This window comes from Mobula hypostoma, chromosome 5 (genome assembly GCF_963921235.1).
Source record: "Mobula hypostoma chromosome 5, sMobHyp1.1, whole genome shotgun sequence".
Lineage (NCBI taxonomy): Eukaryota > Metazoa > Chordata > Chondrichthyes > Myliobatiformes > Myliobatidae > Mobula > Mobula hypostoma.
In genome coordinates, this window is record NC_086101.1 from 27841804 (window position 1) to 27862892 (window position 21089).

A 21089-nucleotide genomic window follows, 5' to 3' on the forward strand; every position below is an offset into this window, starting at 1 on the left:
AGTTAGATCTGCAAAGGAAAACCTACAGCAGCATTACATGGAGATACAATAGGGAACGATACTTGAGGGAGATTAACCACCATTTTATTGACGAACAGAACTGGTTTGATTGATTGATTGATTGACAGATTGATTCCTGGGATGGCAGGACTTTCATATGAAGAAAGACTGGATGAACTAGGCTTGTACTCGTTGGAATTTAGAAGATTGAGGGGGGGATCTGATTGAAACGTATAAAATCCTAAAGGGATTGGACAGGCTAGATGCAGGGGGATTGTTCCCGATGTTGGGGAAGTCCAGAATGAGGGGTCACAGTTTGAGGATAAGGGGGAAGCCTTTTAGGACTGAGATTAGGAAAAATTTCTTCACACAGAGAGTAGTGAATCTGTGGAATTCTCTGCTACAGGAAACAATTGAGGCCAGTTCATTGGCTATATTTAAGAGGGAGTTAGATATGGCCCTTGTGGCTACAGGGATCAGTGGGTATGGAGGGAAGGCTGGTGCAGGGTTCTGAGTTGGATGATCAGCCATGATCATAATAAATGGCGGTGCAGGCTCGAAGGGCCGAATGGCCTACTCCAGCACCTATTTTCTATGTTTCTATGTTTCTATGTTTGAAGGGCTGAATGGCCTATATTCTATGTGCTTTTTCTTATGTTGTTACAATGCCTTTCGGCACCAATCCCCTCTCACCTCCTCTCCATTGCTGACACTCCCCATTGCCTTTGGAAAGTAGTCAATATAATCCAAGAACTCTTCTAACACAGATAATCTCTCTTCTTCCTCCTCCCATCAGGCACTTGAGAACAGGCTGAAGGGCAGCTTCTGCCCCACTATTATCCCACTATCGAACGACCTTCACATTCACTAAGGTTGAACACTTGATCTCTCAAACTACCTCCTCGTAGCTACAACACGATATTCCACATTCTGCTTTCTTTTCACTACCTCGATGTACTTCATGGAATGATCTGCCCAGATGCCACATAACTTTTTCCACTGTATCTTGGTATGTGTGGCAACAACAAACCAATTATCAATAAAACTTTCCGTAGATGCTGCCTGGCCTGCTGAGCTCCTCCATCATCCTGTATATGACTTTGATTTCCAGCATCTCTTGTTTATCAATTACACTATTGGTCATAAGATTAAAAAAAAGCCTGAGGACACACACCACCAAGTTCAAGGGCAGCTTCTACTCCATTATTATAAAATACTTGAATGGATCTCCTTTACAATAAAGAATTCCTGATCTCTCAGTCCACCTCCTCGTGGCTCTTGCACCTTATTGTCTATCTGCACTGCACTTTCTCTGGAACTCTGCTGCTGTGTTTTGCATTTTGTACTGGTTTTCCTTTTGTTCCACCTCAGGGTATTTATGTATGGAATGATCTGTCTATCTGGCACACCAAATAAAGCTTCTCACTGTATATAACAATCATAAACTAATCACCATCAGCCATCAGGGTGATCCCATAGTTAGGATTGAGGACCTACCACGGTCACGATGTGCTGAAACCTCACTTGAACCAATCTTATCAGTGGATGGGATACCAGTCTAGGCTTGAGGGTAAATTTCCCCATTCACCTTCACCCCATCCCCCACCCACCCCAGAAATCACAGGGCTCAGCGGAACGAAGCACACGCCGGCGGGAAGGAAGAACGTACTGTTCCGTAGTGTTTGACCATCACTGCTGGATCGCTTCTCGTTTTGCACTAGGATCCCTTCGGCTCGGCGCTCCAGTTCCGTGCCCCTGGATTCCTTCTTTATGTAATGCACAAGGCGCTTCAGACAAGCATTATCCAGGTTCTGGAAGTCTTCGGAATACTGCTCCAGCCAGGTGGAAAAGATGGAGGCAGCAACACTGAAACAGGACACGGGAGAGTTAGGAAATATCTCATGGATGGTTGACACCTCACACCAAGCAATGGGCAAGGACTAGAAATGGGGAAGGGGATGCAACAAGCAGGGTAGATAAGTCAAGTCAAGTCAAGTCAAGTCAAGTCAAGTCACTTTTTATTGCCACTTCAACCATAACTGCTGGTATAGAACATAGTAAAAATGAGACAGTGTTTTCCAGGACCATGATGCTACATGAAACAATACAAAAACTACACTGAACTATGAACAGAAACTACACTAGACTACAGACCTATCCAGGACTGCATAAAGTGCAGAAGACAGTGCAGGCACTACAATAAATAATAAACAAGACAATAGGCATAGTAGGTTAGTGTTAAGCCAGGTTCTGGGTACTGAGGAGTGATGGCTTGGGGGGAAGAAACTGTTACATAGTCTGGTCGTGAGAGCCCGAATGCTTCGGTGCCTTTTTCCAGATGGCAGGAGGGAGAAGAGTTTATATGAGGGGTGTGTGCGGTCCTTCATAATGCTGTTTGCTTTACGGATACAGCGTGTGGTGTAAATGTCTGTGATGGCGGGAAGAGAGACCCCGATGATCTTCCCAGCTGACCTCACTATCCGCTGCAGGGTCTTGCGATCCGAGATGGTGCAATTTCCGAACCAGGCAGTGATGCAGCTGCTCAGGATACTCTCAATACAACCTCTGTAGAATGTGGTGAGGATGGGGTGGGCGGGTGGGAGATGGACTTTTCTCAGCCTTTGCAGGAAGTAGAGACGCTGCTGGGCTTTCTTTGCAATGGAGCTGGTGTTGAGGGACCAGGTGAGATTCTCCGCCAGGTGAACACCAAGAAATTTGGTGCTCTTAATGATCTCTCTGGAGGAGTCGTCGATGTTCAGCGGAGGGAGGTCGCTCCGTGTCCTCCTGAAGTCAACAGCCATCTCTTCTGTTTTGTTCACGTTCAGAGACAGGTTGTTGGCTCTGCACCAGGCCGTTGGATGTGGCATATCAAGATAAAATTCGAAAAAGCTGCTATGTAAAGAAGCGATTACAGAGTGGTGCTGTGGGTAGAGCTACTGCTGCACAGCGACAGAAAAACCAGGTTTGATACCGATCTCTGCCACTGGCTTTGTGGAGTTTGCACGTTCTCCCTGTGGCCTTGTGGGTTTCCCCAGGTGCTCCAGTTTCCTCCCACATTCTAAAGACATGCTGGTTGGTGGGATAAATGGCCACTGTGAATTGCCCCTAATATGTATGTGAGAGGTAGAATCTGGGGCAAGTTTAGGGGTGGATGAAATACAATGAAACTCCAATAATCTGGAACTGGAGTCCCAGTCAGTTTAAAGGGAGTGCAGCATTTTTAGAGAAAAACTTAGTTGAAAGGGCGGGATGTTACACTTGGGGAGGTCTAATGTCAAGGAAAGGTAAGCGTTCTGGTTGCCCATTACAAGAAGGGTTTAGAGGTTTTGTGAAGAGCACAGAAGAGGTTTACCAGGATGCTGCCTGGATTAGAGGGCATGAGTGAGAAGGAGAGGCTGGGCAAGGTTGGGTTGTTTTCTGTGGAGGGTCGGAGGCTGAGGGGAATTCTGAATCACAATAAGATTTGCTATCACCGGCTATGTCGTGAAATTTGTTGTTTTGTGGTAGCAGTACACTGCATTGCAAAACTTTAAAACTCTAAATTACAATAACTATACTGTATACAAAAAAAACCATGGCTTTCGGTCAGGCGCCGGATACTCAGACAGATTTGGTGGGGAGCGCCCGGCGCTCGGCCGGGGGCCGTGGTCGAGTGGTTGGCAACTTGGGCTGGCTCCCCCACTGGACTAGTCTGGTGAGGAGGGTGTGAGGACACCCAGCAGGACTAAAAAAAAAACAAGACCTGACAAAGGGTGGATGAGCTCCTTGTGAGCCAACGGCCATCTTCCGTGGAAGAGATTAAAGCCTCATCACGTATCTGCGAATCGTACACTCTGCACCTAGTTAGAAGAGACATGATGAACTTGGGTGCTGCACCGTGTGCCTGGACCTGCCCAAGGCCTCCGCCTAAGGAAGGGCCGAGCTCGAAGAAGTGGCCACGGCTGGAGGCCGACACGGTTCGGTGGGGCGATGCCAGGGCGGCCAGCGAGAACAAACTGGAGGAGAGGCTGTACTCAGTGCTGTCACAAAATCGAAAAAGATGGTGTGCGTAGCCGTCAACTCCGGATTTGGGATGGCACCCACTGACTGACTGATAGAAAAAAATTAAATTAAATAAGTACTGCAAAAAGAGAAATAAAAGTGAGTTAGTGTTCGTGAGTTCATTGTCCATTCAGAAATCTGATGGAGAAAGGGAAGGAGCTGTTTGTGAAACATTAAGTGTGTCTCTTCAGGCTCCTGTGCCTCTTTCTTGACGGTAGCAATGAGAAGAAGGCATGTCCTGGGTGACGGATGGATGCTGTCTCTCTGAGGCATTGCCTTTTGACTGCATCCTCGAAGCTGGGGAGGCTAGCACCCATGATGGAACTGTCTGACTTTACAACTTTCTGCAGTCTTTTCCAATCCTGTGCAGTGGCCCCCTCCTGCCAGATAATGATGTTATAACGCTCTCCACAGTACATCAGTAGAAATTTGTGAGATTCTTTGGTGACATACAAATTCTCCTCAAACCAATGAAAAATAGGCACAGTCGTACCTTCTTTGTAACTGCATCTGTATGTTGGGCCCAGGATAGATCTTCTGAGACGTTGACCCCCAGGAGTCCTTTCCACTTCTGATCCCTCAATGAGGACAGGTTTGTTTACCCTCAACTTTCCCTTCCTGAAGTCCAGCATCAATTCCTTGGTCTTCCTGATGTTGAGTGCCAGGTTGCTATTGCAACACCACTCTACCAGCTGATCTATCTCACTCCGGTACGCCTCCTCATCACCATCAGCCATTCTGCCAACAACTGTTGTGCCACCTGCAAATTTATAGAAGGCATTTGAGCTGTGCCTGGCCAGGCAGTCATGACTGTACAGACACTAAAGCAGTGGGCGAAGCAAGCATCCTCGAAGTGCATCAGTGTTGGCTGCCAGTGGGGAGGAGAAGTTTATTTTCAATCTGCACAGACTGTGGTCTCCTGGTGAGGATTCAGTTGTAGAGAGAATAACAGTGGGTCAGGTTTTGTTGATTAGAACTGAGGGTATGATTGAGCTGTAATCAATAAACAACAGGTACTGCTGTTGTCCAAACGATTCAAGGCTGAATGGAGAGCCAGCAAGATTCCATCTCTGGCAGACCTGGGCAAACTCCAGATCGTTGCTTAGGCAGAAGTTGATTCTGGCCACAAACAACCCCTCAAAGCATTTCATCACGGTAAGTGTGATTGCAACTGGGCAATTGTCGTTGAGGCAGCTCACCCTGCTCTTCTTGGGCACTGGTATGATTCTCGCTCTTTTGAATCCGGTGGGAACCACTGACTGAGCAGTGAGAGACTGAAGATGTCCTTGAACACCCCCACCAGGTAGATGGCACAGATTGTCGGTGCCCGACCAGGTACATCATCAAAGCCTGACACCTAGCGAGAGCTCATCCTCGTGAAAGATGTTCTGATATCAGCCTTTGAGACAGAGGTCACAGAGTCACCAGATGCTGCCGGGATTTGTACAGATGTACTTTTATTCTCCCTTTCAAAGTGAGCATGAAAGACACCAAGTTCACCTGCGAGAGAAGCATCACAGCCATCGTGATGTTAGGTTTCGCGTTGTAGGAAGTAATGGCCTGCAAACCCTGTTAGAGCTGACGTGCACCCAATTCCATCCGTAACTTCAAACAGAGTTGTTTTTTCACTCTTAAAATAGCCTTCCATAGGTCATACCTGACCTCTTATATAGTTCTGGATCTAAATGCCACAGATCTAGCCCTCAGCAGATTACAAATCTCCTGGTTCATCCACTGCTTTTGGTCTGGAAAGTTCTCAAAGGCATCCACACAGGTTCTGAATCCCTGAATATTGTCCAGTCCACTGAATTAAAGTTTATAAAATCATGAGTGAAATAGAGAGGATATACAGTGAGAATATGTTTCCCAGGCTAAAAATACCAGCTACCAGAGGACATGCATTTAAGTTGAGAGGAGAGTGTTTAAAGAAGACAAGATTTTTACACCTGAAACATATTTACGGGGGTGGTGATGGAAACAGATACAACAGAGGTGTTTAAGAGGCTGATAGATATTCAGGGAATGGATGGGTCTGGATCAGCTGTAGGCAGAAGAGATTTAGTTTAATCAGGCAGTGTCCAGCACACACATTGTAGGCTGAAGGGCCTATTCCTGATCTTCCCAGTGGTGTTGAGGTGCAGCCCCTTTTCTGGGGAACTCACAGTATGAACACCCACTTGGGAAAGTTTTCCTGAACAACAGTCAACTTTAACAAGTTTGTAAGAACAAGCAGTGGTCGGGAAGACTCCCTTCCAAACTAGACAGCAATGGGCCCTGGGTTCATTTCCTGCAACAAGACCACCCACCAGCTCCGGCAAAGGTGGCTGGGCACCATTCAGCCCAGCACACCGGGAACCAGTCACTACCCCAGCGCCTTGTGGATTTTCGTTTTAATTCCTCTTCAGTCCTCAGTGCGGACGTGATTGTGCTGGAGAGGATAGTTCCAAGAACGTACAAGGGATTTGGACAGGTATGGAGCATGTGCACACAAATGGGACAGGGATGGATGAATGGGCAGGTAGACAGATGGACAGAACAGTACAGCACAGGAAGAGGACCTTCGGCCCACAATGTTGTGCAAGCTAATTAAACAAGTAATTAAATGCCTAACTAAATTAATCCCTTTTGCCTTCGCCTGGTCCATATTCCTCCACCCTCTGCATATTCAGTTGCCTTTCCTGGAGCCTTTTGACTACTTCTGTCTTATTCACCTGCACTACCAGCTCTGGCAGTTCATCCCAGACACCCACCACTCTCTACGTAAAAACTTGGCCCACACACCACCTTTAAACTTCCCCCTCTCACCTCAAATGCATGTCCTTCAGTATTAGACACTTTTACCCTGGGGAAATTGTCTGTCTCTCCACCCTACCTGTGCCTCTCATAATTCTATAAACTTCCATAACATCATCCCCCAGCCTCTGACACTCCAGAGAAAACAACAATAGTTTGTCCAACCTCTCCTCATAACTCCTGCCCTGTAATCCAGACAACATCCTGATAAACCTTTTCTGCAGCCTTTCCTATAACGGGGACCAGAACTGAATGCAGCATAATCAGAGCTCCACATGGATGAGTTGGGCCCGTTTCAGAACTGAATGACTCTAGTCACAACTGACCTCGGGGGAACAAACCTTTGAAGTCAGGTTCAGTTCTATTTCTTTTTAACAAGTCCGTCAAAACATACAGCAAAATGTGTCTTTTGTGTTAACAAGCAACACAGTTTAAGGATGTGCTGGGGGTAACCACAAGTGTTGCCACACATTCCAGTGCCAACATCGCACACGTGTATTTATCCTATCCATAGCCCTCATAACACCTCGCGATCGAGACATCTCACAGCCCCAATGCAAGCAGCCATGGTCACCCCTCCCGCTTTAATCCCATTGGCTGCAAGTCTCCAGTGTGAACAGAGATTGGTGCAATAGGTTTATACAACCACGGTCACTCCTCCAGCTTTAATCCCATTGGCTGTAAATCTCCAGTGTGAACAGAGGTTGTTGCAATAGGTTGATATAACCACGGTCACCCCTCCAGCTTTAATCCCATTGGCCGCAGGGCTCCAGCGTGTACAGAGATTGGTGCAATAGGTTTATACAACCATAATCACCCATCCAGCTTTAATCCCATTGGTTGTAGGGCTCCGTGTGTACAGAGATTGGTGCAATAGGTTTACACAACCACAGTCACCCATCCAGCTTTAATCCTATTGGCTGTAAGTCTCCAGTGTGTACAGAGATTGGTACGATGAGTTGATACAACAACCTTTGATGACAGAAGTAGGAGAGAAAAAAACAATGGAGGGACTTACATTCTGCAGTGGTCCCAGCCCTTCACTGAGCAGCAGTCCGAACCGTACACTGCTTCTGCCTTTAAGTGTTCCAGCCTGTAGAGACACAAATGCAGAGACCTTTCATACAACCAGCCCATTCCAGGCATAGCAAAACCCCATGAATCAGACTAACTCCAGACCTTGGAGGTCCGGACTGATCTTTCAGACTGTCAGATATTGTTTTATTTGGACTCCAATACATTCTTAATTCAGAAAGAGGCACAGAAGAGAAGTGACCACACTTTCACCTGACTAACCCCACTCACCACTCCCATTCTCACTAACACATGGCAATGAGGATTACCACCTTTGAGGTCCCTTCCTTCAACGTACGACCAATCTCTCTAGATTCATATTGCAGGACCTCATCCCTTTTTCTCCTGTTACATACCCCATAAATGGGTTGCCAAACCAGCAGAAATGGACCACTTAGTTGGAGTCTGGTTAACAGAAACTAATAAAGTTTTATTAAAGAAATGAGCAACACAGTATTCTAATCGTAAGGATATAAATGCAACAGGTTAGCAATGATAAAACACACATGTACACAGAACTAGGATAATAGGAATCAGTCAAGCTCTATCGCAGTCTAGGGGTAAAATGATCAGTCTCAAGTGACGCAGAGTTCAGTTCAGCTTAGTACAGTTCGCAGTAATCACTGTTGTGCCGTTGGAGAGAGAGAGAGAGAGAGATAATATGCAAATCTGATTCAGACAGACCTTTGTTCTTCGCAGTTAGCTTTCGGGCGAACCCTTTTAATGTCTTCTGTGGTCACCGACTGTGACCCCTCCATTCCGGATACGACCGTTCTTCCGCAGTGAACCCGGCACCCAGGCAAGGGCGGACACACACACCAGGTTCCCGCCGATCGTACCTTTTCACCCTGTGCGTCTGTGGTCAGTTCCTGCGACCAGACCTCCAAACTCCCACCAACTTGTGGGAGCACACCGCTCTTCCAGGGTCTCATTATCTCGTGATCTCGTGGTGTGTGTCGTGCCTTAGCGGAGCTGTTCCTTTTATCCCCCTGCTGAGGTATCGCCTGTCCATCAAACTTCAAACAGTTCAGGTTCAAAGCAATCGGTCTGTCAATACTCGGACTGGTGTCTCTTTCCGTTATCTCTCTCTCCTCTCTCATTAACATTTGGAATGTTTCTCCATTGTCTCACTTATCGCTCTCATTTGCATCAATCTTCTGATAACTTGGTTTTTCGTCACACTTCCAAAATCTTGTTAGTACCAAGCAGACACCATGAGACTGCAGCCCTGATGAATGGTCTCGGCCCAAAACATCGACTATACTCTTTTCCATAGATGCTGCCCGGCCTGCTGAGTTCCTCCAGCATTTTGTGTGCATTGCCTGGATTTCCAGCATCTGCAGATTTTCTCTTGTTTGTGAAGAGAGTGCAGACGCTGGAATCTGGAGCGACAGGCAAATTGCTAGAGGCACTCAGCGGCTCAGGTAGCATCTGTGGAGGGGAATGGCCAGTCGACGTTTCAGGACGAGACCTTTCAAACAGCTATTTCAGCCATGGACAGTGAGCCCATGAACTCTTTCTCAGTACCTTCTCCCCTCACTTTTTGCATTTTTATATATATACTTCGCATCGTAACATAGTTTTTATTATTACACATTGCAATGAGCTGCTGCCGCAAAACAACAAATTTCACGGCGTATTAAACCATTCTGAACTATTTGATTCTTGAACCATCTGGCACAGCACTAATAACAACAGTTTAGCAATATTATGACTACTTTGATCACTTTGCACAAAGGTGGATTTTGTTGGCATCAATAGTGCTCTTTCCTGTAAAAACGATATTTAATTTATTTTTCTTGTGAATGCTGCTCACCTCGAACAAAGAGCCTGTGATGCTGCTGCACCAGTAGATGCACTTGTGGATGACAATAATCTCAACCTTGACTGAGCAGAGAGGATATAGCCCCTCTTTCAAGAGGTGTGAGGGAAAAGGAAGAGTGGGACCTGCCAGGTGATGGATGGAGCCGGGTGAGAACAAGTGATAGGTAAATGAGGGAGCGGAGTGTGGGAACTGAGAGGTGAGAGGTGGAAGTCTCACCATTACTTTGTTAAAGGATTTTACACATTGCTAGTTCAGTAGGGAACACGGGAAACTGGGTCCAGTGAGTGGAAGGGAATGCAGAAGGGAGCATTGCTACACAACCTGCCTCCTGTGGAAGAGTTCTTCTACGCAAATAGTTTTCATCACAAGTCCGTCAGGCAGCAGTCGGCACAGAACGTCCAGCAGACACCATTGGAACCACTGCTTTTCTTGATCTACATTAAGGACCCAGAGTGGGAGGTACAAGCTTCAGTCTTTTAATTTGCAATTACCAATCATCATCATCAGGTAGCAATCTAGTAAAGTTCCTTGGAATTGCTCCCAATAGATTAACATCCTTTTTTAACTAAGGATTGTTGTTCCTCTCAGCAACCCTGCCATTTCTTTAGCATTTGCCTGTTCTACGAGGTCGAGTTGCTAGCTCGACGCTCGACCCAGCATGGGTGGACAGCGTGCAAGGAGCCGGCCAGGTTCGAACCCGGGACCACATGTTCCGAAGTCCGGGTGCGGATGCCACTACACCGCTGGCACAGACTTAACTAATGATATGAATACCTTAAACAGTACTCCGCGTTGTGTGTTCCTTGTGTGGCTGTTCAGCTAGCAATAAATGACAAGATTCTGTTCCTCCTTCTCTCAGGAGCTGGAGAATCTATGGGATTCGTGGTGGAGGCCAGATGCTCAGATACATTTAAGATAAAAATCTGAAAGGTTGAGGAATGGAGAGTCACAGGGAACAGGGGTTGAGCCCCAGGGCCGATCAGCCTGGATGATATTCAATAGTGGGACGGGGTTGACAGGCCAGGTGGCCTCTGCTCTGATTTCCTTTGGTCCCCGCACTCTGTCAGTAGTTTTCACAAACAATTGCTGAGCCTGCGTTCTAGCCTCATATAGCCACCGGCTTCTCTTCTGGCTGCGAGGTGTGTGATGGACATGGGGAAAGTGTCAGAAAGACCAGGTTGGCACAGGCTAGATGGGCTGAAGGGCCTGTTTCCGTGCTGTAGTACTTTGCAACTCAATAAATGAAGTTTTCTAGAACAGGTACACTCAATCTCATCACAGACCCATGGAGTTATTTTGTACAAGACCACAGAAGAGAAAGAATCACAGCCCAGTCCTGATGGATCATCTGCATGTCTACACGCCCCTTGCTGTGGGGGTCCTGCGGTGCAAAAATCAACAAATCCCCCCCACCACCACCCCCAGCACCAGAGCAGCAATGCCTTTGGCTGCAGAAAGGGACTAGGGTATCCGTGTCCCAGCAGAATCCGGAGGGGAGTGCCTACCTGTCCAGCAGAATCCGGAGGACCTCCTGGGTGCTGGTGAAGGTGCGGTATGTGGCGAGGAAGACAGAGAGATAGGAGGAGTCGCCACAGTCAAAAGCTTCCAGCAGGTGCTGCACGATCTTCTCCAGCCTGCCAATCTTGATCGAGCGGATCCGCACTGTCTCCCACGTGGTCCCGACTACCTCATTCCCCACCTGGCGGGGCAGGAGCAGAGGTCAGAGGGGGGATCAGCACCCTCGGGGTGTTACGGATGGGGTGGCGGCCCCCAACCCTGGGGTTTCCAGGGAACTGCACTATGGGAAGGGGAAGGTGATTCCAGGGAATCATACTATTTGAAAGGAGGGAGGGGTTTCCAGCAAATTACTGTATGGAAAGGGAACAGTGGTTTTTCAGGGAAGCACACTATGGGAAGGGGGAAGGAGTTTCCAGGCAACCACACCAAAAGGAAAGAGACAGGGATTTCAGGGAACCATGTTATGGGAATAGGACAGAGTTTTTGGCGGAATGCATTATGGGAATGGAACAAAGATTTCTTGGGAATCACACTATAGAAAAGGATACAAGAGTTTCCAGGGATCCAAATGATGGAAAAGGGAACAGGGGCTTTCAGGGAACCAGACTATAGGAAAGGGAACGCAGAGTTCCAGGGAGCAACGTTACAGAAAGGGGGGAAGGATTGTCAAGGGAAAGGGATGGAGGTTTTCCAAAGAACCACACTATGGGAGGGATGTGATTCCACCAGTGAGGGTGCAGAGCAGGTTCCTTGGGACGCTGCTTGGGATAGAGCCAGGAGGGGAGCAGCACAGAAACAGGCCCTTCAGCCCATCAAATCCATGCTGACCCAACGGCACTAGGACTACTTGCCTGCAATGGATCCATATCCTTCCATGCCTTGCCTGGTTCAGTGTCTGTATCTCTGAAATGCTGCGCCTGTTGTATCTGACACAAATATCTCCTCTGGCAGTGTGTTTCAGATATCAACCACTCTCTGTGCAAAATTAACTTGCCCCCCACCCAGGTCCCCCTTCAGGCTCATTCCAATTAACTTAAACCTCAGCCCTCTTGTTTCTGTTTGCTCTCTCTGGTCGGTCACAAGAGTAGGGGTGCTCAAAGAGCTCTAGGGGAGGAACCAGGACCTAGATAAATCAAGGGAAATGAATGGCGTGGGGAGGGACACTGAGAGTCAGGGTGATCAGATGTACAGGCTGGTGGGGGTGTGCGGGTGAAGGAGAGCAAGACAGCACACTAAAGGAAAGTTCCAGAGACAGGATGTACTCGGCCCCTTCCCAATGTTCACTACCCACCCCAGACTCCTGTCCATGGACCAGCGAGGGCCAGTCCCCTTCCCGTGACACAGAAGGAGCTCGCGATTCTCCCTCTGAGGCACAAGAGACTGCAGAGGCTGGAATCTGGAGCAAATCAAAACCCACTGGGGAAAACCAGCGGGCCAGGCAGCATCTGTGGGGGGAGAAGAGGAACTGTCGATGTCTGGGGTCAAAAGCCCATCATCAGGACCCTGATACAGAACTTGAACGTTGGTAATCGATTACTTCCTACAGATACTGTGCTGAGTTCCTCCAGCAGACTGTTGGTGCTCTCGATTCTCTCTCTCGCACTGCTCTGCATCTGACTACGCGGCCTGAATGGAGAATTAACTCCCCAAAACACTTGTTACACTCCTCGGAGGGGTGAGGAGATGAGTATAAACCACAGGAAACAGTAATTCCCACAAAGTTCGGTGTTGAGGAGCATTGAAGAACAGAGTGTGGATTCTTGAAGGTATTACACACATAAACTTAGTGAAGAAGCATACAGGATACTCACGTTCGCTGGTTGGCCATAGAATGCAAGTTATGCATAATCTAATATTAAGTTACTATCCTGTTTATGCCTGGAATGTACTGTGCTGCTGCTAGTTTTCATGGCATTTCTACCCTGTGTGTGTATGCCCATGGCAACTAAACTTGAACTTGAAAGGCAGCGAGGTTATGGGTCGAACTTTACAAAACTTTGGTTAGACCACAGTAATACTGCCTGCAGTCCTGATCACCACACAACAGGAAGAATGCAGCTGCACTGCAGAGAGCAGAGGAGATTCCCTGGGATGGAGCGTCAAACTCACGAAAAGACACCGGCGAGGCTGGACTTGTTTTCCCTGAAGCAGACGGGGGCTGATGGAGGTCTACAAAACTATCAGGGGCATAGGTAAGGAGTAATGACAGTGGTGTCTCAGACCAGAGGGCATAGATTGATGATGAGGGGTGAGAGGAGTAGAAGGGATCTGAGGGGGATATTTCACCCCCATAGGGGTGGTTAGAATCTGGAACGACTGCCTGTGGGTGTGGAGGACGCAGAGACCCTCCCAAGATTTAAGAAGTATCTAGACGAGCTCTTGAATCCTCAAGGAATAGAACAAGTGTTGGGAAGTGGGAATAGTGTAGATGGGATGATAGCAGAGGCATTATGGGCCAAAAGGCCTGTTCCTGCCCGTGATGGTTCTCCTGCAATGTACTTGCAGACGAGTGTCAGATTAAATTGTTTTCCCCTGGCAAAAATAAAACATTTTACATCACTAAACACCTTGTGTTTTGATGCTGGGAGCTGGCTTCATTAGTCTGGATGTTGTTGTTGCTTCCTGTGTTAAAACACCTCAAATCTATCCCACTGTTTGCAAAGTGTTTAAAATCAGCAGTGGCTGTGGCACCCCCAGAGACAATCCACCCTAGTGCAGCCAGGCTTGTGCGGGATGTGAAAGGCATAAACACAGAAACTTGACGATAAAGCTGTAAATGTGGGTATCTGATGGAAACGTTCCACAGGTCGAGCAGTATCTTTGAAGAGAGAAACTGAATTAGTGTTTCGTGCTGAAGACCCTTCACCAGAATTCGGGAAGAGAAGGATGGAGCGCAGAAACAGGCCCCTGTGGCCACTGAATCCATGCTGACTTTCCCAGTTCTGAAAGAAGGTCTTCAGAATGAAACACTGTTGGTGCTTCTTTCTCCACAGGCGCTGCCTGACCTGCTGAGTGTTTCCTATGGTCCTTGATTTCTCTGTGGTAGTCTCTGTGTATCAGACGAAAAAAGCCATCTCCGTTTGCCCCTTCTCTCAGCGGCCTGCCCCGTAGGCTCTGGCCAAGTGCACAGGAGATGCTTGGGACTGATTCCCTTTACTTACCCCCAGCCACTGTTGGCCCTTGGTTGCAGCTTGCTGGAGTTGGATTTGTCTCTGCGTCACTGTGTACACAGCTCCATCCACCGTCTCCTCACTCAAGCACTGCGGAGACTGTAGAAAGAAGATTATTTTTTAAAATTCAGATACAGCACAGAGTAGGCCTTGTGGCCTTTTGAGCCACGCAGCCAAGCAATCCCCCAATTTAATCCTAGACTAATCACAGGACAATTTGTAATAGCCAGCCAACCGGTACGTCTTGGGTCTGTGGGAGGATGCCAGAGCACCCAGAGAACCCAGAGAAAACCCACACGGTCACGGGGAGAACATACAAGCTCCTCATAGGTAGTGGTGGGAATTGAATGTGGGTCACTGGGACTGTAAAACGTTCTGCTAGCCACTACGCCACCATACTGGCACACAGACATAAAATGGGATGTTCCCCTGTGCCCTATTCTCCAGCCCTAAAAGAGTCAGAGAGTCATAAAGTAAATAGCATGAACCAGGCCCTTCAGCCCAACTCATCCATACTGACCCAGATTCCCATCTAAGTCATAGTCATACTTTATTGATCCCGGGGGAAATAGGTTTTCGTTACAGTTGCACCATAAATAATTAAATAGTAATAAAACCATAAATAGTTAGTCTCATTTACTTGTGTTTAGCTCATATCCCTCTAATCCTTGATAAACTAAATTAATATATTAATGCCATACTGTTACAAGAGACGTGGGCTTGTACTGTGAGTGTTACTTTAAGAGCGCCTGAATGAGGCACAGCTATGACATCAGTCACCGACTGTGGCAACCTGCTGTGGACTAGAAGGGAGAGAGGGGAGAGAGGGGAGGGAGGGGAGGGAGAGAGACAGACAGACAGACAGACAGACACACACACACACACACACACACACACACAAGCTGTGGGAACTTCAGCTTGTCACTGCCATGGTTTGGAACTCTTTGATGCCCAAAAGATTGGGTTGATCTTTGGCAGGCAGTGCACAACCGATGTGAGACTGTCACTTCATATAATCCGTACGTGTGGATTTGTTGGAGTGTCCTGTGGTACCACTTTTGTTGGCCCTTTACCTGGAATCGGGGTATTGTGGTACCCACTTGAAGAGGATATTCCTGTGATGGTCACTTGGGGATATTTCTAAGTGGATTTCGGAACGACTCAACAGACAAGATCTTTGACTGTTGTTGTTTCGTTTACCCAGCGTGGAACCTGTGATTCTTCGTATCGCCCTCTCTCTACGTACTTCCATGTGGATTACAAATCTCTCCCCTCACTCACTTATTTCGTGGATTACTGAACCTTATTAACTTGCCATCTAAGACTTTAAGAATTGTTCCTCAGCTTGATAGTTTGGGAGCTACATATACACACACATAACACTGTTAACTTCTGTTTATTTCATTTAAGTTACTATATTTTAAGTACATACTAATAAAGATAGTGGTTTTAACGTTAAAACCTGACTCAGTGTATAATCTATTGCTGCTGGTATGTAACAACACCAATGCAGTGAAAACCTTTGTTTTGCATGCTATCGAAATGGATGGATTCATTATAACACTACAAAGGAAAAAGTAATGACAGAATGCAGAATAAAGTGTTACGGTTACAGCAAAAGGTACTGCATGCAGGCAATAAGGTTCAAAGCCACTCTGTGAGATGTTGACCCTCAGGAACTTGAAGCCGCTCACTCTTTCCAGCGCTGACCCCTCAGTGATGCGTGTCCTCCCAACTTACCCTGCCTCAAGTCACAATCAATGCCCTACAACCAGATATTCCCTGCCTTTTTCCAACTCAGGACAACGATGTTGGAGGAAGATGGATTACAGGGCTTCTCCTGCCTGATCACCCACCCCTTCTCTGACAACCCCTTCCTTAAGTTGCAGGCCGAGTCTCTTTCAAAATGTGCACTCCCCGTAAATTCCAGCCCTGCAGTACCCAGGCAGCGTTCAAGGTCCGAGGCCCGGTGATCGAGCTGGGGACACCTCCTGTAGATGCAGCCTCATAAAAGCTCCATGGCGTATTGCAGTCAGTTCTGGTTGCCCCGTTGCAGCACTGATGTGGAGGCTTTGGATGGGGACGGAAGCAGTTTACCAGATGTTGCCTGGATTATAGTGTAGAAATGTTACAGAGAGGTTGGACAAACTTGTGTTGTTTTCTCAGGGGCAGCAGAGGCGGGGGAGTGATCTGATAGTAGTTCATTAAATTATGGGGTGGACAGCTGGTATCTTTATCCCAGGGTCAAAATGCCCAATGCTTGAGGGCATCAAAGGAGATGTGAAGGGTAGGTACCTGAGATGTGCTGCAAGGGGTCGTGTTAGAGCCAGAAATGGTAGAAACATTTAAGAATTCAGATAGGCATGTGAATGTGCAGAGAATGGAGGGATATGGACATTGTGTAGGCGGAAGGGATTAGTTAGGCCTTTAATTATCAGTTTAACTGCAGGTTGGACCAAACTAATTAAACTGGTTAGTTTGTTTCTACTGCATAGGACCTGGGAGCAGATCAGTCCGCTTCGCTATACAATCATGAAATAATTTCATGATTATATCATGTCTGATTTTTAAACGTGAGAAGTTCTGCAGATCCTGGGAATCCAAAACAATGCACACAACATCCTGGAGGAACCCAGCAGGTCAGGAAGAAATGAATAAACAGTCAACGTTTCAGGCCAAGACCCTTCTTCGGGACTGAGAGCGAAGGGGGAATATGCCGGAACAAAAAGGTGGGGGGGGAGGGAGAGAGGGTAAAGAGGATAGCTAGAAAGTGATAGGTGAAGCCGGGTGGGTAGGAAAGGTAGAGGGCTGGAGAAGAAGGAATCGGATGGGAGAGGAGAGTGGACCATAGGAGAAAGGGAAGGAGGAGGGGACCCAGGGGAGGTGAAAGGCAGGTGACAAGAGGTAGGGGGCCAGAGAGCCAAACAGAAGAAGAGGGGAGGGGGAGCAAATTTTTTTTTACTGGAAGGAGAAATCGATGTTCACATCCCATTCTCCCCATAACACTTAATACATTGCTCAAGAACCAATCAAGAATTTATCAACCCCTGATATTCAATCTCTGTTATGGTTGTCTAGATCAGAGAGCTGAGCAATCTCTTCTTTAAATACCCCAACAACTTGGCCACCCTCTGTGGCAACAAATTCCACAGATTCACCACAGGCTGGCAAAAGAAAATCCTCATCACCTCAGTTCTAAACCTGCAAGAGGACCACAACCTTATCGTGTTTTGGAGGCTTGTGTGCCTCTATCACCCGGAGAGCTATGTTGGCTGGAGTCAGGGCCTTATGCGTGGGCTCTTGGTAGGGTCACCATGCCAGACTAGAGTGTGAAAGGTAGAGGCCAGACTAAGAGTGGCCCACCAGTCATCCAGGTTCGATGTTCACCCCAGGGCGAACAAAGCTGACTGAGAAAACAAAATTGTTACAGGAACAGCAATGAAGAATCCTTCTACATGAGTGTGAGGGTATTCCTGAGTCTCCACTCGGGACAAAACTGAGGGGAAGCTACTGACATAATGAAGGAAACCCGGAGCTGGAGGACTTTCATTGCTGCCCTAAACACCAGCGGCATAACGAAGTAAGTTAGACGCTGCTTTATTCTAAGACTGTGTCCGCGGATACTCTACTCTCTCACTAATATCTAGTGCTCTTCAGCATTCACAGACAGCGGCAGAGGCCGGGATCGAACATGATCCCTGGTACTTTATGGCGGCAGCTCTAGCTGCTGCGCCACGCCACTGTGCTGCCCTATATTCACTCTAGTAGGATCATGCCCGTGGTGTTAGTAAATATTCGGACTTAATCGTCTTGGATACTGTGTAGTTATGTGTGTGACAGAGAAAAGGGGAAGAGGTGAAAGACAGACACAGACAAGGAGAAGATAGAAAATAGCTAACTGTAAGACTTTGAACTGTGTGATGCAGGCTGAGTTCAGAAAAACAGTGCACACTTACCCTGGGGAATTCGCAATACCATCGCGTCTTCATCGCCAGAGGGGCAGTTTCCAGCCACCAAACCTTGCTCTACAACTGCTGAAGGACACTCCCAGAACTCGCAACACAGGCAGGCAGAATCGTCAGGCAATTCCCACACAAACTTGTACAGCCTGCAGGCGCAGCCCAAACACAAACACACACACACCCACACCTGAGCCAGCCTTCCTCCACAGCCCTGCACCGGAACCTCCGTCAGCCCAGGGATGGGCCAGGCAATGTGGCCAAACCAATCGGATAACCCACTGGGAATGAGCCAGCATCGGATCCAGCGCGGCTTCGAACCAGCAACAACTCCAGCATAATCCCTCTCTCTGCTCCTCTGCAGCGATCAGTTCCTCCGTCATTCATTCCCCCCTTCATTATCATTCCTTGTTTCATCCTATTTTTGCTCTCTCTCCCTTGCACCTTCTGTCTCTTTCCCTCTCAGTTTTCTTTTGCCTGCAGCCTCTCGGAATTTAATTTCACCTTCTCTCCCTCCCTCTCTCTTCACTTTCTTTACCTCTCTCTCTCTCCTTTCTTTCACCATCTCCCCTCCAAATTTCTTTCACTGTCCCTCTCTCAGCTTCTTTTATTTCTCTCCATCTCAACTTTAGTTCATCTTCTCCTGATCTCCCTCTCTCGGAGAAGGTACAGAAACTTCCTTTCTCTCTCTCTCTCTCTCTGTCTCTCTCTCTCTCACACACACACACACACACACACAGCATATCTTTCACCATCTCCCTCCCTCTCAGACTTTCTTCAACAACCCTGTTCTCCACCTCTCCCCCTCATCCTCCACGTTAACGGCACCATTCTGCACTGTATGTGTGTCCGCACCTTCTCCATGGGACCCCCGCAGGTTTCCCTGGGCGCTCTAGCCTCCTGCCCAAGGGGGGACACTAGCTGCTGTCAGTGACCCCCTAATACTGCAGAATCAATGGAGAGTGAGAGAGCGAGGTAGCAGGGAAATCACTTCATGAATGAAGTTGATGACATTGCTTTGAGAGCTGGCACAATCTCAGTGGGCTGAATGGCCTCCCACTGGGCAATTATTTTATTGCTTAGAAAACGGAGCTGGACTCTATTGGTGGAGGAAGGAACTTTCAGGTTTAAGGAGGATAAAGACAAAGTGGTGGAGAGAGAGAGAGGACTTAGTCTAAAGGGTTAGCACGGCATGAATGGGTGGAAGGGCCTTCTGATTGGCCCATGAAGCAATGAACACTACCACATTATTCCCTTTGTTTGTATTATTTACAATAATTTGTACCAATTTTATGCTTTGCATAGTACTGCCACTACAAAACAACAAATTTCGAGTATGTCAATGATAACAACACAGATTCTGATTTTATGATGGGAAATTTGCTGTTTTGCAGTGGCAGTACAGTACAAGTTATCCAAAAGTACTTTAAGTTACAATAAGAAATAAAATAAATTAATTAAATAGTGCCTTATAAATAAATCAGTGATAACCAGCCTGATTCTGAGAGTGTGGATAGTCAGTCCCAACTGAACAAGGGAGGGACTCACATTACATTATCCAGCATGTCCCTCCTCCCACATCCCAGCCTTGACTGTCGGCATGGCAACCCTGTACACAAAGATTGTTGCTGTTGTTTCTAGAGGTGAGAAGCAGAAGTCTGCAGACAATCAAGTCATAGTAACTGCAGTAGATTCCAGTTAATTGGGGCAGCTGTTTACTTAGGACAGCCCTTAAAGAACAAAAACAGAATCTTTAAATTAGCCGTGGTTCCCTTCATTTATTTGGGACACTATACAGCTTAACCGGGGCAGGAGAGTGTTGTCAGTTTCAAACTAGCTTCAATTGCATGGCTGTTAGACACTACACAATGCTTGGAGAGATTATTTTTTAAATAGCGCCAGTTGTGTACGTTTGCATTCAAAAAAGCAGTGATTTTTTTTGTGACTGATAGTTGGCACGAAGTAAGACAATTTGGAACTGTTGTGCTCACCGCGGTTTCAAGCATTCAGGCTTGAAGATGGCAGATACGGCCATGAGTGAAAATGAGAGAACTTCACTACTTCAGCATGTTAGGAACTACAAGGAATTTGAATGTATCAGCAATCACCTTGAATGTTACAATGAAAATGATGATTTAGAGGATGCAATCATCAATAGCTTTGTATGAAGACAGTCCATTATCTGCACTAGGTGTCTGCGCTGATTTTATTCATTTATAGTCAATCAAAAAGAACACAGCAGCACACAAATACTCTGGATGAATGCCTCCATCAATAACTATTAGGAACTAATACATAGTTTTATAGTACTGTACTGTAGAGGTATTGATCATGATCTGATTTGTTCTATATTTCATTTTAATGCATAATTTGTTACTCAGTTAAATGCTTGTTTGTCTTTTTTTTTATACTTTTTTAACTATTTCCATAGATCTTCAGCTAATTGGAGCAGTCGCTTAATGGTGCCAAAATATTCTGGTCCAGCTGTGCGCCAATTAAGCAGAAGCCACAGTCCTGCTGAAGGGTCTCGGCCTGAAACATCAACTGTACACTTTTCCATAGATGCTGCCTGGCCTGCTGAGCTCCTCCAGCACTTTGTGTGTATGTTAACCAGAATCCACAGTATTTACAACTGGGGAATTGTCACCGATCAGTCAGTAAATGATTAACACCAAGCCTACCTGCAGGAATAGTTGGCAACTAGTTGGC

At 47.0% G+C, this 21089-nt stretch overlaps 1 protein-coding gene across 3 annotated transcripts in view; it reads right to left on the minus strand.

Annotated features, from left to right (window-relative positions):
- Positions 1 to 21089, minus strand: part of LOC134346712 (ral guanine nucleotide dissociation stimulator-like) — a 133935-nt gene that overhangs the window by 46400 nt on the left and 66446 nt on the right. For 2 of the 3 annotated variants that reach the window (XM_063048269.1, XM_063048268.1), the window contains exons 2-5: positions 14413 to 14520; positions 11239 to 11432; positions 7853 to 7927; positions 1670 to 1866 (exon numbers count right to left, since the gene is read on the minus strand). In XM_063048269.1, coding sequence (XP_062904339.1) covers positions 1670 to 1866; positions 7853 to 7927; positions 11239 to 11432; positions 14413 to 14520 — 574 coding nt within the window. Of the gene's footprint in view, positions 1 to 1669; positions 1867 to 7852; positions 7928 to 11238; positions 11433 to 14412; positions 14521 to 18377; positions 18625 to 21089 lie in introns of those variants that run through there. The other variant, XM_063048270.1, reaches the window with a different exon arrangement.